Here is a 16,583-nt window from a genome sequence, read left to right on the forward strand (position 1 = left end):
TTAAAAGTTGGTTCCCATCTCCTTAAATGTTTGGTTCCAATTCAAAGTTAATGGTTTAAAAAAAAAGAGTGATGCAAAAATGTTGCTAACTTTTTACAATAAGGTCCCATCCTTATATTAATGCATTAACTAACTACAGTGAGCAATTATTCTTGCAGCATTTATAAATCTTTGTTAGTGTTAGTAAAAAAAAAATAATAAAATATATATATATATACACATACATATTTATTTATATTAATTATGTTAATTAGTTCAAGTTATGATGTTCATGGTGCATTAACTAAATGTTACCAGATACAACTTTTGATTTTAAATGTTGAAATTAAGATTTACTAAGATTAAGAAATGCTGTAAAAATATTGGTCCTTGTTAGTTCAGGTTTACTAGTGTAGTTAACTAATAAACCTTAGTGTAAAGTTACTTTTTTGTTTGTTTTTACTTTTGGAAAAGATAACAGTGTGAAAAGCAACAGTTGGTAATACAAAATATTAGAATAAAAAAAAAAAGCAGTAACACCATTTGTTAACACCAGTTAATGTATTAACGAACCATGGGCACATTTGTTACTGTAGCCGTTAATATTTGTTAATGTTACGAATTACAGCGGTTCATTGTTTGTTCATGTTGGTTCACAATGCATTAACTAATGTTCCCAAATATAACTTTTGATTTGAATAATGTATATGTAAATGTTGAAATTACCATTAGCTAAGATAATAAAAGCTGTAGAAGGATTCTTAGTTTAACTAAAGTAGTAAACTTATTGTAAAGTGTTACCAAAAATGCTAATATTTAGTAAGAATTCCTGAGATGGATGAAAAAGACCATAAGCACCTCCTTTGACGTACATTTAAGAGTTGCAAGCACCATTTTGTACCCCATTTGTGGAAAGTGCCAAATATGACTTGCTCCTTTAGTGGCTTTTAAAGTCAAAAACATCATCTAAAGTTCAGCAATTATAAAAGCCAGCAAGGGACAAAGAGCGCAGAGGCAATTTTTCACAATGATTGAGGGCTTTAAAACTTGTTTCTTTAGCTATTACATTGATTGAATCGTGTGCAGAGTCCATATTCCCCGAGCAGTTTAGAAAAGCCCATTTAATAAAACATCTTCACATTATGTATACTGTGAATTAGCCCACGAAATGCATGAATTATGACGAGACGCAGGCTTCCAGCATGAGGGTGTCCCACAGAAAGCATGAGATTATTTTCAAGAGAACGCAGTGAGATTGCGGTCCCCTGATGACTCAGCACTCGACACTCCCGGTCACTGGGGATCAGTCAGCTTTTGGTGTTGTTTTTAATTAACCGTGAGCTTCGGTGTGTGTGTGTGGCCGTGGGCACATGACATTCGCAGCTTGCTACACACCTGCTGTTTGCATCAGAAGCCTGGGGAGTCAGAGTGGCCCCCGCTGGGACACCGTACCTCCAAGAGGGGGAACAGTGAGTTTGCCTTGAGACACCGAAGTGGTACAGTCAGATGAAATTACGTGTCAGAAACAAGAAGCCAACAAGTTCAATGGGAATTCAACTTCAAAATAGTACTTTATTGAGAATAATAATTTTACCTGTCATGTTTTTTAGTTTTTTTTTTTAAAACACTAATGATTTAAGTGACAAAAATGAGGCAGAACTTTTTTCTTTTCAAAAAAGTACTTGTCCAACAAAACTTATTCACATCATATCCACTAGTTTATAAATAAGACTTTCTCTCTCAATGACAAATACGATTTAAAAAAATAAAATAAAAATTGGTAACACTTTACTTGAAGCCTTTATGACGCATTATAAAAGGCATTCTAAATGTATATTTTCATAAATAATTGTAACCAAAGTTAAAACGCACTTTATTTACAGATTCCTTGTTACATCTAAAATTGCTTTTAATGCATAAAGGTGTAAAAAAAAATACTTTTAATGCATTATACATAAAGGCTTAACGTAAAGTGTTACCAATTATTCCTATTAAAAAGCAAAGGTTAACAAGTGCTTTGCGTTGAGGAAAACCACTGAGTATAATAAAAGAATAAAAGTTATCTAGTAGTTTCCGTCAGGATTCCTCCTCCTCCTCTTCCTCTTCCTCTTCCTGGGATTGGCTGGAAGCAGATGATTGGTGGAGAGGTGTTGCCCTCCGTTTAAAGAGTCCGAATGCAAAAGACAGGGATCCTATCGCTGCTGCTGACACTGTGGCAATGAGCTACAGGAACACAGACTCATCATTAGACATGAAGAGATGAATCATCATGTCAACACGGTAACGTCCCCATGAGGCCATCATGCAATTATACACTATTAAACAATTTAAATAACAAGGAGCTCATCCAGGCTATTTCTTTCTTTTGTCGTTGACTGACTCGTGTTATAATTACACTAAATTATTCATGATACAGTATGCTTTTGGACCAGTCACACATTCAGTCAACATTTGCACTTTAAAGGGATAGTTCACCCAAACATGATTTAATCGTCATTACTTAAACCACCCTCATTGTGGTTGCAAACCTGTACGAGTTTCTCTTTTCTATCAAACACAAAAGATATTTTGAAGAATCTATGGAAGTCAATGGGGTCCAACTGTCTTCAAAATATCTTCTTTTGTGTTCAACAGGACAAAGAAAATCATACAGGTTTGCAACAACATGAGGGTGTGTAAGAAAAACTATTTAAATTTTTGGGTGAACTATCCCTATCCCCATTTAATGACAAGAAATACACAGACCTTTATAGCAGTGTCTTGATGTACTTGGAAAGATCGTAGGTGTGTGTTGATCAGTGCCAGTGTGCACGGCAGGTATGCGTCGCTGCTATTGGTCTCTCTACATCTACGGGAAAAACACGGAGAATAAGACGGAGTGGTATGAGCAGGTATGACTTCAGAACCAGGAAGACTAATTCGCCGTTGGTTCCTCCGAGATTTAGGAGATTTGATCGAGATGTTGTCTTACCTTTGGTACAGGGTGCTGAGAAGCTTCTGTCTGTCTGTTAAGTGAAGGTGGAGCAAATTGAGCTCAGAAAGAACACTGAACGGCAGAGACTCTCCGTTCTGGACAAGCAGGCCGAGATTATACCAACCCTGAGGAGACGCAAATGTGAATATTCAAATATTATAAAAGAGAAAACAACCCTAAACAAAAACCACAACAATTATTATTATTATTTTTTTTAAGTAAACTGAAAATAACGAAATCCTGAAAGTAATTAAATATAGCTTGTTACAGCAAACAAATATGGCTTATTAAAATATTAAATAAAAATAAATTCAGCTTGTTAAAATATATATATATTTCTGTTATAATAAAAACAAAATATATTTCTGTTATAATAATAATTTAATAAATATAGCTTGTTAAACCAAACATATATAGCTCAAAACAAACTAAAATAAATCTAGCCTGTTAGAACAAACTAAATATTTCTGTTAATTTAAAACAAATACTTTTTTTTTTTAAATAAAATAATATAGGTTGTTAAAAAAACAATACATACAATAAATATTTATGTTAGAGTGAATAAAGTTTTTTAGAACAAACAAATATAGTTTGGGAGAATAAAACGATAAACATTTATGTTAGGAGAAATATATACCTTGTTAAAACAAAAACATCTAGCTTGTATTTTTTTGTTATATAAATCTTGTTAGAATAAAAAAAAAAACTTCTGTTAGGATAAATAAAGCTTGTTTATATATATATATATATATATATATATATATATATGAGAATAAAAAACAAATCATGAATAAATAAACAAATAAATAAAGCAGTTTGGAAAAAAATTTAAATGTGTTAGAACAAACAAACAAACATAAATAAATAAGTGTGTGCGTGAGCTTATCTTTTCCCCAAATAATGACTTGAGATTTTATTAAACAACATTTCCTGATCATTCAAGGTCGAGCATCAGCTGACACTGGTACCTGTGGTTCGTTTTTGAGAGCTGCTTGCTTGTACATCTCTGCGGCATCAGAAACCTCTTTTCTGCCCAAAGCCTGTTCACCGTAGAACAGATCTCCCATCCTGATCAAAGCTGAGAGAGACAGACACTCGTCACCACATGCAGTCGCTGAAGCTTAAGCTGCAGGGAGCATGAGAAAGAGCACGCCATCCAACCTCAGCTGCCCTTCACTGTGAAGACATGACTGCCGCCCTCATTCGTCTTTGTATATTATACTGCAGGCATATATTCGTATTTATAATAATTAAAAATGGCTAAATTCTTGATACTGCTCTGCTGCACTCCATTACACACTGTTTGTTAGGATGACAAAAACAGTTTAAATGTACATTTAAGGCTGGCCAACCTCAGCAGTCTTACAGTGCTCGTCAATATACAAATTATTGAGACGGCCAATCAGATTAAAGAAGGCGGGGCTTATTGTTCACTGAGGACGAGTGAGAATTACAACACGACACTTTAGTTTTTACAGTGAAAGTGTATACGATGCAGGTAACTACCCATCTATCGTAAAACATTTGTCAAATATTAAATATGTCCAGCGACCGACGGTAATACTCGTTTGTGTTTTTGACTTATAAGACATACAAATAAGAGTGAATGTGTGCATATTTTCTTAAATTAAAATATAATTTGCAAAAAGTTTAAATGGATTACTTTACAGCTAGGCTACAATTAAACCTAGAACTCACGTTACCGTCCTAATTACGTTTGTTTTTTTATTCCTTAAAATCACTTTTTAATCCTTTAATTTCACATACATACTGTATATATATAAATATATATATAAAAACACAGTGTCTCATGTGTATACACATAAAATGAAAAAAAATATATATATATTATTAGTGCATTAATCATAAATTTGTTTCAATTACCATAAGGAGCTGGAACTTGAGTCTGTATCGACATGTTGTAATATCTTAACATGCAGCGAGTCACCAGTGCTGGATCCAAAGAGCCCTATAAAAGATATAAAACATCTATCAAAGCCAATCGAGTGAATGTTTTCATCTGAATCTAAAGCAAGTGTTTAGAACGGACTCACTGAGTTGAGTTCACAAAGGTACGCCACATTAAACTGAGCAGCTTCAAATCCACTCTCTGCCGCACTGAGGTAATAAATCAAAGACATGATCCTGCAACAATACGAGAGAGAGAGAGAGAGAGAGAGAGAGAGAGAGAGAGAGGGGGGGGGGGGTAAACAATAGAAAGTGGCCTTTGCAACATCCTTTTCTAATGTAAATTAAATCTAAAAGGATTCTCTTATTGTAATTTAATATTATGATAATTATACATTAATATCTGCACTCAAACAAAAAGGTTTACCAGTCTCCTTTGAAATAGGCATTCAGTCCGTTCCTCAAGACTGTTCCCAGATATCCATTCTGTTCAGATGCCCATTTAACCCAACTAAAGTCCAAAGAGAAAATAAATAAATAATGCATATCCTTATAGAGCTTTATACAATACAGATGCAGCTTTACAGTGATCAACAGCAGAATAATGATTCAATGACGCAGACAGATTTCAATTCAAATGCAAAGACAAAATGTCAACTAGTAATACTAAGAAAGAATGCCACTAGGGGATTATGGGTAGCAGAGGCATCATGCCCATTCACACAGAGTGAACACTCAGCCAGTTGTGTTAAGTTGCATGAAGGGTTGATAAAGCTTGGGTCTATATCTACAATAAAAATGATATATAATATTATTTTGAGTTACATACAGAACAGCGTCTGCTGGGCGTCGAACAACTTGGCCGGGGATCCCATGAATCCAAATGTCGGCCAATTCAATGCCCCCGCTTAAGAGTCCTCTCTGGGCTGACTTCAAGTAGTACTTGTATGCCTTAAACTGATGAAAAGGCAAAATCATAGTTAACGGAAAACAATATCACAAGTCTTTATGTGATTAATATAATGGGTTTAAAAGCACATCGGCGTGTGAGTATTTACCTGGTCGGCAGGTTCTCCGGGATACAGGCCCTGAGAGTAGAAAACTCCCAGATTCATGGCAGCATCGGGGTGACCTTTGGCATCAGCCTGTTCCCACAGATGCACCGCCTTCTCGTAATCCTTCTCGTACTGCTCAAAGTACCAGCCCAGAGCTGTGAGAGCGGGAACAGACCCCTGCGGGATGGCAGATCACTTAAAGGGTGTCTATTGAGTGACATACAGTCAATGTGTCGGTAAAAAACTAAAATACATAAGCATCTATTACATTCAGTAACATTAATAAACAGTGTGCATAAACTAATCAAACGGTTTATTTTTTAAAGCCAAAATAGTTCAAGATATGACAATTAAAAGGTAAGTTGGTCCAATTTGAATCTTAACTAACTGCTAGTTGGTCAAACTACCCTAGTGAAAAATAAATATACCAAAAAGCATAAAATAAATGTATTTCAAATGCAAAGTATACAACAAAAACATTTACATATGCATGTACTTAATATAAATACCCTGCAAATGTACTTTTGGAATATTAAACTGATATACGTAAAATCTGCTAAATTGAAACCTAATTTAGTACTTAATGCACTTTAAGTGTGCAGAAATGGAGACGAGGTCCAACTAAACACATACTTACGTAAATTTGATTGTGCTAAAGTGGAACTATTGCAAGTATACTTTAAATATCTTGCATTTAAACACTGATATTATACAGAGATCATACTGTCCTTACTAATAGTTGACACAATTGACCGTTCGCAAAACCCCGCCCTCTAACGGTTTTTGTCCAATCCTAGCTCAGCAACTGTAACTAAGGAGGAGGACCTCCGTCAAACATTCCGATTTCAGCAAGATAGTGCAATGATGCGCCTATGGCATGAGGTCTGCACGGGCTTAAAACTTGCTGTATTTTATGATAGCTTGCAACTATTATTAAAAAATAGGCTACATGTACAAACACCGTTTCACTACTGCACTGCGGCCCCTCATCAGTCAGCAAACAAGAGGAAAAAAAAAAAGAGAAAAAGCACGGACTTACTAATTACGAAACTTTGATGTGGTTGAACAGGTACACAGTCACAAATTCCTCTGGAACTCAAACATTAAACTTCAAAACAAAGTTTGCGCAGTTGCACAACTATTTACACAAATATATCCTTCTCAGTCGGCTGAGTTATGAATGAAGAGAACAGCATCGAGTTGATGGTTTCAGCGCGTCCTCTGATTGCAGTGTTGTGACTGAGGAGCACATGCGCAAAACAGTTTTGTAAAATGATATATGATCAAATAAAAATTATTGATATATAATTTTACAAAACTGTTTTGTGCATGTGCTCCCGTGCGCTATTCTGTCTATACTTTCTGTCGTGCCCTGGAGGATACGTCTGCTGCATTACTCCAAAACCAATCACTTAATGTATGGATCTCAACCCAGCCATGGCTATGGTTCTCAATTGTTTGACGGGCGTAGTAACAATAACTAAGGGGCGTGGCTTTTGCGAACGGTCAATTAGGCTTTATATTAAGAAGTGCATTGTGCAATAAAGTTTAATTATATATCAGTGAGTGCCAAGTGATATATGTTAATGGTTTTGTAGTAAACTTAGTACGAAATAAATGTATTTAAAATACATTTTAGTATAGTTCCCCCCCACTAGGGTAGTTCTTAAGACGCAGTCTTAAGGGGGTGATGAACTGAGAAATCAAATTTTCCTTGAGCTTTTGACATATAAGAGGTCATAATACTATCCTAATATCCTGAAAGTTTCAGAACTGAAAACATCCTTGTTTGTCCAATAATAGCTTTTATTGACACCAGTGTTTTTCAAAGTGGGGATCTATGACGTCAAAGGGTATCAAACACCGCCTCCGCAGAAGATGATCAACGGCTACTTCAACACCGCCTGTTTAGCCCCGCCCACCGATTCGCGCATTACATGAAACTCATTATAATATGCAAAACTGTTATCCAATCATAGCAGTGTGCGTTTACTTCCAAGTGTTCAATGTGGCACGTCCATAAAAACTGAGCGTTTCAGGCTCAAAACCAGGGTAGAAAATAGCCCATTACTTATTCATTTTGATGTTTTTAAATGTAAAAACCAAGCGAACGTCATAAGTTGACCTCAGAGAACAATATAAAAAAAATTAAAAAGCCAGTTCCACTGACAAGACATACCTGTTCTATTGCTTTCTTCAGGAATGTAACACCTTTCTGAACATCTTTTGGAACTCCTTGACCCTGTTAATACAAGAAAATATGATTTTTAGTGCGCCTGGTTTAGCTTTCTCTTCAGCAGTATTCACCTTAAATGTTTTGCAAGACTGCCCTCTGCTGGCCAAATCAGATATTATTTATGAACCATCACATATATGATTCAGGATTGCACATAAGATCAGAAATAACAAAGATGTAAAGGTCACTGACCGTAAGGAGCACAATGGCGTAGTCGTACATGGACACGGGGTCATTGAGTTTGATGGCTCCTCTTTCATAGTGCTTCACTGCTGTCTGAATGTCTGGAGACACACCTTGCTGACCCCAGAATAACATACGACCCATTGCTTGCTGAAGAAGAAAACAAACAAACCTTTTCAGCAAGGATGTATTCAATTGACACACAGTACAGTGGAATAACATCTTCTAAGATTCTGTGCGTTTGATTTGTTGTTGGATGTGAATTGTAGTACCTCAGCCTCAGCCACTCCACTTCGTGCCTGCAGCTTTAGCCAGTGAAATAGATCGTCGTTTTCATTGGTTTGGGCCTTCAGGGTCTCCTCGTCATTTAAACGGATCAACTCAACAAAAGTCTACAGAGAAGATGAAATGTTATTCAGAAAGCCATCGAAACTGCCTTGCACAACACATCAAGCGCAAAGGAGCGTACTGACTACTTCTGGCCCTATTGTAAACACGTAAGGATTTTTTGGTAACACACTTTAATATAAAAATCCAATTACACTTTAATCTAATTTCATAATGAACTTAAAGGTTAGCTCACCCAAAAATTGAAATTCTGTCATTAATTACTTACCATAATTTTGTTCCAAACCTGTAAGACCTTCGTTCATCTTCGAGACACAAATGAAGATATTTTTAATGAAATCTGAGAGCTTTCTGTCCCTCCATTGACAGCTACGCAACTGACAATTTCAAGGCCCAGAAAGGAAGTAAAGACATCACAAAAGTAATCCATGTGACTGAATTAATTAATGACAGAATTTGTATCTATACTAACCCTTTACAAAAGGTATTACAGAAGATGTTATTTTAAAATGTAATGCATCAATAGAATGAAGCACATGCATTCAGTCTAATAAGATAAGACAGATAAGACATTTTCAATGTTTTTTTGTGCCTCACAGCCTTATTTTTGTCTGTTAAATTCATTATTACAGGAGACAACTTAATTTATCCACCCATAATACTGGATGAAATGTATGGAGCGCTCAAAGGAACATCGTGTTTGGAAAAAAGAAAACTATGTTATGGTTGCATTTGCGTTCTCTCGGAAAAGTATTGCATTCCACTGAAAAACATTAGGTGTGTCCCAATTTGCTTACTTATGCACTTTTCTAAGCAGTTTTGTAGTATAAATACGTTCAGATTGAAATTTCCAAAAATAAAAAAGGCCATTATAAATACCCGGATGATACACATAATTAGCCTAAAAAACAAAAGTGGGGAACATTGGACATGCATGCACTCAACTGACGCAGTTTTAAATTACGTAGCGGAGGGAAAGGGGCTATCAAACTTCGATGTTGAATGAAAAAAAGTGCATAGTGCGTCATTCGGGACAACAACCCATGTGTTCGCTCGCAAAACAGTAGCGTTCCACCAAGTAACATTGCGTTCTCTTGAGGAACTTTCGCGTTCCACTGAGAGACATTGCATTCTCTCGCAAAACAATTTCAATTCCTCAAGAAACACTGGCATTCTCTCGCAAAAGTATTGGGTTCCACTGAGAGACATTGCATTCTCTCGCAAATCATTTGCGTTTCTCACAAAACAATTTCCATTCCACCGAGAAACATTGCATTCTCCGGAAAAAGTATTTCATTTCAGCAAAACAATCGCGTTCCCCCGAGAAACAAGTTCAATACAACAGAATCTCTCAGGGAATGCAAATGTTTTGCAAAAGACACAATAAAATGTATTTCAATCCCATCTTTTTTTTACATTTATTTTTACCATCAACCCTAGCGGCTCCACAGAAATGTGGGACTTGTTATAGATACAGGTTTGTAATTGGGCCTTACAAAGCAAAATAATTAAATAAAGCCTCTTACTTGCTGTGGGGTGGGTTTCTTCTGATCAATGCTGGTTTGTCTCGCAATATTAATGTAATAAGCGTAGGAAAGGTCACGGTCAGGGGTCGTCTCCAGGTCACCCACATGGTGCATGTGCCCTAAACGCAGAAGTGCCAATCTCCAGTCCTTCTGAGCTGCCAACAGGGACAACCGCCAAGCCTGCAGCGCCACAGATCAGGTTACGTCTCAATCGGCTAATTCTCATTCACGTTTTGTTGTATTATACAGCCTTGTTTACCTAGACAGCAACATAGTGTCGGCCCAGATCCGGGCCACATCTGGCACATAGATTCCACTCGTACCAGATGTGGGCCGGATCTGGGCGACACTATGTTGCTGTCTGATATTGTTCACAGAGATCATATTACAATTACACACGGAAGATTAATACCGGAGTGACCTGATCACCACATTACCCCAAAATACACACCTTGTATGGCTGTCTCTTGACTCCGATTCCACTGCTGTAGAGCACAGAGGACAGATGCAGTGCTCTATAGTCTCCCAAGCAGCCAGACTGCAGCAGGAAAGGCATCATCCTGGTTATAACCTCCACACTGTGAGCTGTACTGAATTTACGGAGGACTAGAGCATACAGCATCCTTCCTACCGCTGTAGCATTCACCCTGCCTACAATAGAGGAAACAATAAAAGTACATATCATTGTGGCAGCGGCTTTTGCACAGACAGGCACGTTTCGAAGATCAGAATCAGACTGAGATTTACTGCCAAGTATGCTTAAACACTAGGAATGTGTCTTGGTGACAGAAGCTCCAGTGCACAGAGAGAATGACAGAATGACAAGATATAAAATAAAAACAAAATATGGCCTGGGTAAAAAAAAACGTTTCTTGTGTCTGGCTGTTCTAGTTCTCTGTAGCGCCGACCAGATGGCAACAGTGCAAAAGAGGACGTGGCCTGGGTGTGAAGGGTCCAGAGTGATTGGAGCCCTTTTCCTCACTCTGGATGAGTACTTGTAGAGTGGGAAGGGGAGTACCGATTATTCCCCCAGCAGTCCAGACTGTCCGTTGTAGTCTTCAGAGGCATGATTTGGTAGCTGAGCTGAACCAGACAGTTGAAGTGCAGAGGACAGACTCAGTGACAGCCGAGTAGAAATGTGTCAGCAGCTTCTGTGGGAGGTTGAACTTCCTCAGTTGGTGAAAGAATTGCAACCCCTGCTGGACCTTTTTCACAATAGTCTATATGAGTGTCCCACTTTAAGTCCTGAGAGATGGTAGAGCCCAGGAGTTTTCATGATGGAAAGGAGAGGAGTGCTGAGGTCGTCCTCCTGAAGTCCACTATCATTACTGGCTTTGTCCCAAATGGCCCACTTCATGTGCACTTGCAGTATGCGGACTTACAATGGCCGCTGGTTGCGCATGTCTGTTAAGTCCACAAGACCGTCAGTTGTCCCATTTGTCGTTTTAGGTTTCAGAGGGGTGCTCACGTGTGCCTCCCTTTGCGGCCAATATGCGCCCTTGATGTGCACTTTCGATCCTGCTAGCCCGCGAGCTCTGCAGCAGACTTCTTCCCAACAGTCAAAGTGGAAATATGTCACGAAAGTGTGGACTAGGAGGAAGATTGTGAGGACTTAGGGTTCCATTTAAGCCAGTTAAGCGTTTTCAGCTCCAGGTTGTTGTGACCACAGACAGCCAGCTGTCATCCGCTCTTCTATACAGACTCATCACAATCTTGGATGAGGCAGATGACGGTGGCGTTTGTTTTCGTTTGCTAGAACCGGTTTTCAACTTTGCATCACATTTATGCATTTGGCAGACGCTTTTATCCAAAGTGACTTAATTGCATTTCAAGGTACACATTTAACATTCTTATCAGTTCTTGATTTCCCTGGGAATTGAACCCATGATCTTGGCGTTGCAAGCACCAACGCTCTACTGTTTGAGCTACAGGAAAACTTCACAGAGTAGCTTCTCCTGGCTACTTTTATGTCCTTTGTCAGTGTTTTTGGTCCATTTATACAAGGCTCTGCCCCCACTTCTATAGGCATCTTCTTTGAATTAGTGAAGCAGTTTGATTTTTTCATGAACCATGGTTTATCGTTATGATGTGTTGAGTTATCCAGGTGGGAATGCACATGTCCCCACAGAAACCGATTTCACAGTATCAGTAAGCTCATCTGAAATCAGTGGCTCCATCTTCAAAACACTCCAGTCAGTGCAGTCGACGCTCTGGTGGTTGCCAGAATATTGCTATAAGATTGCGAAGGTGTTCTGTGTGTGTATCATTTACATTACATTTACATTTATGCATTTGGCGGACGCTTTTATCCAAAGCGACTTACATTGCATTATCCTATACATAGATATGTGCAATCCCCTGGGATCGAACCCACCTTGCGTTGTTAATGCAATGCTCTTACCGCACTGAGCTACAGGAAAGCTAAGAGCTAGTATCAGTGCTATGCAGTTTAGTTTCTAAGGGGATCAGAGTATGTGCCTGCCGAAAAAAAACATCTTAGATCAGTCTAAGTTAGTTTGCTGGTCCCCCAGTTCCAGCTAGTCTGTAGACTGGTCTTAGAGGAGATTTGGGCTATGAAAAACCAAGATGGATTTAAACCATCTTAGACCTTCTTTAAGCTTTTTTCTTCTTCTTTTTCACCAGGGATGATATATTCTAATTTCTAGATATTGCTTGGGTTCCTCCATTGTAAATTTATGGGATGGTATTGTCCATTAAAATCAACACTAATGATAAGTGGGCTACCTTTAAAATTAATTACCTAAACATTTAGGTCAGTAAAATATTTTTGAAAGTATTTTATGCTCATTTTCTTTGATAAAAAAATAGTTAAAACAGTAATATTAATAAAACAGTAATAAAAAACAACTGTTTTCTATCGTAATATCTATTTAAAATGCAATTTATCCATGTGATGGCAAAGCTGAATTTTCATCATCAATACTTCAATCTTCAGTGTTACATGATCCTTCAGAAATAACTCTAATATGTGAAGAAAGAAACATTTCTTATTATAATCAATGATAAAAAACATGCTGCTGAATATTTCTGAGGAAACATACTTTTTTTCTCAGGATTCTTTGATGAATATAGTTCAAAATAACATTTATTTGAAATAGAAATATTTTTTAGCATTATAAATCTTCAGTTTTGAAATAAAAGGAGTAATTTCTAGAAAAAAAAAGAAAAAAAAACTCTTACCGACCCCAAACTTTTGAATGGTAGTATATATAATATGAACACTTGATATTCCATCAATAAACTGTTTAAATATAATCTTACCATATTTCTGTGACAGCAGTTTGGTCAACTGTGCAACTTGGCGTCTGTAAGGATTTGTCTGAGATTCAAAGAACATGCATTGCTCTGTTGAGTTTACTGTGCTGTGATTCAGCAGCAGTTCTGTGTATGTGTCCAAACAGCTGTCTGGATGTGAACATGCATTCATTATTGTAGACAATGACAAAAATACATATTTTGATCTCTAGCGCTGACTGGTGGACATCTGTGGTACTTACCTGACAGTCTCTTTAAAGTGAGCGAGTGGCTTGGCACAGAGAGGAAAAGCTCTGATTTGAAATTTTGACAAGACTGGAACCATCCAGTGATATTAACCTTTGATATTACACGAGGAAGGTGAATCTCAGCCTGTGAAGAGGTAAAATATCATGCTTAGTCCAGGGGAATATAATAAGGTATTTACTCAAAATGTTGCTAGAGCGATAAAAAAAATCCTGGGTAAAATTTTCAGGGAACGCATCAACTGTAAAAATGGTATACTGCGAATACAATGCAAGTCACTTTGGATAAAAAAAAATCATATTCTACCTGGTCAGCTGGGAGTCCCTGTATGCGATAGAATGTAGTCGGTCCGTAATATCCTTCAATCCCCTGTATGAATTTACCTCCACCAATCACAAAATAGCCATGCGAGTCATCCAACATGATGTTCATGCCAAATCTGCACAAAACACCAGATCTTTCTTATAGCAATGAGTTTGAAACTTCACTATTACTGCTTTAAATGAAGAATCTTACATGTGCTCATCAGCTTTCATATCCGTTTTTTGGTGTCCGTTAGCACATGCAATAGAAACTTTTGCCTACAGGAGAAGAAACATATGATAATGAGTTTCAAATATGAAAGAACAGGAGCATTTTGCACTAGAATAGTGAGCCAAAACACAGTAAAGAGGTGTACAAATGTTATTGTCATATAACTGGCCCATTTTGTGCCACCAACTGATCATTCAGTACTGTGTGCTCATCACACATATTATTACACACACGCATCCAATCACAAGCTCACCATTCGTCCCAGAATCTCCAGGTTGATACGACACCACTGATGAAGAGGAACCTTAAACGATGAAAGGAACGCTGATGAGCGCCCCGCATCTCCATGCACCTGGACGTGAATCTTACCTGAACGAATCGGACAAAGGTCAATTCTGTAATTTATCAAAACCTGAAATGAGTGAGAATTCTCCGAGACTGTCACATCCTTACCAGTGTCAGTGAGGAACAAGGTAGGGGTGGCATAATTATTTTTCACGTCAATGTGGTGCAGAAGGCCACACAAACGGTCACTGCAAGGATTTGTCAACAAAACCCAGAGAGATATGGCACACCTAAAGAGTCAGAATCAACAATAACTCAGTTATTCTGTGGATTAAAGTGCTAAACTTAAGCCTGGTTGGCAAATAAGTAGAAATGCACAAGCTCTCACCAGGGGTAATAGATAGATTTGATTCTCAGGCCTTCCAAAACTTCGTTTCTGAATGGCTGGATGGTTTTGGTGATGCCATAACGCTCACCAGTAGAGGCATACAATGTGGAAAGAAGAGACGTCACCTCTTAAAAGAAAAGAAAAGAGTGTGAAAACATAAGATACGTCAACACAAAACTTTTAATATAAGCTTGCAAATAAAAACACACACAAAAAAAGGATATTATTGTGCCATTGATGCAAATGGTTGCTTAAGTGTCCAAATACTATTTGGGTCAACTGTGCACAATGATACAGAATTATTAATATATTATTCACATGAAACCCCAAGGTAGGTAGGCCTATACTTAAAATAGTACCACAACAAATGCTATTACTACAATTTCAAGGTACATGTCCAATGGTAGTACCATAATATAATACCATTTTGTTCCGCGCACTGTGGCATGCCATCTCCCCTGACTCTCCAGAGCAGATCGGTGTCCCAGTTAGCACAAAGCAGGTGTTGTTTGAAGGGTCGACTGAGTGGTGAGTGAACATCGAGGGGAACCGTGACACTGGCTCGAAAAAGCCTCCCCGGACCGGTGGATTCATAGGGGCCGATCCAACCTCGCAATAAACAGCTGAGAACCCAGTCAGAAGAACTGCGTGTTATCCAATCGGGCCGGTACACAAGCCAGTCAGGAAAACTCACGACCACCACTCGGGTTCTGCCACGACCGGGCTCGCAGGTCCAGTATTTGTGGAAAACAACTGAGGTAGATCCAGAATCGAACGAAACCAGAACCTGAACGTGTACTTCGGACGACTCATAACAGGTGTACTGAACGCGTAAAGGACAACTGGAGACCGGCGCGTCAGGTGCGTCGAGGAAAGCCACAATACCTGTGCTGGATCGGCTCAGACAGACAGTTAAAGGCATCTGGTTATAAACAAATAAAACACATTTAATCATGGATGTAAACTATTGGTCTACCACTAATTTGCATTTGAAATAGGCTACTTACAGAAACAATGACATGTAAACTCAACCAATAAAAACTCAAATCTCCCATCATTCGTCTTAAAAAAAACACAACAACCCGGCAGCTATGAGACGATTTGCATTAAACGAAATAACTTAATTAAAATGAACACAGACGCGCATATTATTGCGCTATTTGGCTGGTTTCCATACCCGCGTCCAATAACCGTTGCAGTGCAGGATTTCACGTGATCAAATGCCAAAGCAGGTATCCGATCCCGGGATAACATCCTGTTTGAGCTGCAGGTGTAAGTGTTTAAGCAAACAGAAGGGACAGGTCCACCCTCGAATGCAAATCTAGCGTACTACTCATGAATAATTCTCGATTAAGCGATATTCTGACCTGTAATTCGAATTAGAATGTGCGTGTAGTGTAAACCGAGAATAAACTCAATGCGATCTTAAAATGATGCTATATGACTGTGACCTATGCAGACATGCTCATGAATGTCGTTTAGGCTAATTAAAGAGTTATTTCAATTAAATTGACCACACCTTACTGGAAGTTGAAAAAGAAAAAGAAGAAAGTGGAATTTACTGAATTACAACTCAGAGTGATAGTTGAGTCCGTCTGCCACCTTTCTTTTTGAGGATTGTGGCCATGTAGCTATTTTTGGAGAA

At 38.0% G+C, this 16,583-nt stretch overlaps 1 protein-coding gene across 2 annotated transcripts; it reads right to left on the reverse strand.

The window, feature by feature from the left end:
• Nucleotides 1–1,522: 1,522 nt before the first annotated feature.
• On the reverse strand, nucleotides 1,523–16,157 carry LOC306996905 (protein sel-1 homolog 3). Of its 2 annotated transcripts, XR_013797201.1 has the most exons (25): nucleotides 16,116–16,157; nucleotides 15,946–16,000; nucleotides 15,362–15,860; nucleotides 14,939–15,065; nucleotides 14,719–14,840; nucleotides 14,519–14,634; nucleotides 14,248–14,312; nucleotides 14,038–14,170; nucleotides 13,728–13,857; nucleotides 13,492–13,635; nucleotides 10,661–10,860; nucleotides 10,210–10,389; nucleotides 8,608–8,727; nucleotides 8,345–8,485; nucleotides 8,096–8,158; nucleotides 5,920–6,093; nucleotides 5,691–5,818; nucleotides 5,289–5,372; nucleotides 5,008–5,098; nucleotides 4,838–4,922; nucleotides 3,922–4,031; nucleotides 2,951–3,078; nucleotides 2,725–2,827; nucleotides 1,990–2,202; nucleotides 1,523–1,765 (listed from the first exon to the last, which is right to left on the reverse strand). XR_013797201.1 is itself a non-coding variant. In XM_079609839.1 (24 exons), the coding sequence occupies exons 2-24, from the start codon at nucleotides 15,994–15,996 to the stop codon at nucleotides 2,056–2,058; spliced, it is 3,141 nt and encodes a 1,046-aa protein (XP_079465965.1). In that variant the 5' UTR covers nucleotides 15,997–16,000; nucleotides 16,116–16,157; the 3' UTR covers nucleotides 1,523–2,055. The 2 variants fall into 2 exon arrangements, 1 of the variants encoding a protein (XP_079465965.1); XM_079609839.1 differs by having other exon boundaries at nucleotides 1,523–2,202.
• Between the last annotated feature and the right edge of the window lie 426 nt (nucleotides 16,158–16,583).

The sequence above is a fragment of the Phoxinus phoxinus genome (genome assembly GCF_949152265.1).
Source record: "Phoxinus phoxinus genome assembly, chromosome: 4".
Classification (NCBI taxonomy): Eukaryota; Metazoa; Chordata; class Actinopteri; order Cypriniformes; family Leuciscidae; genus Phoxinus; species Phoxinus phoxinus.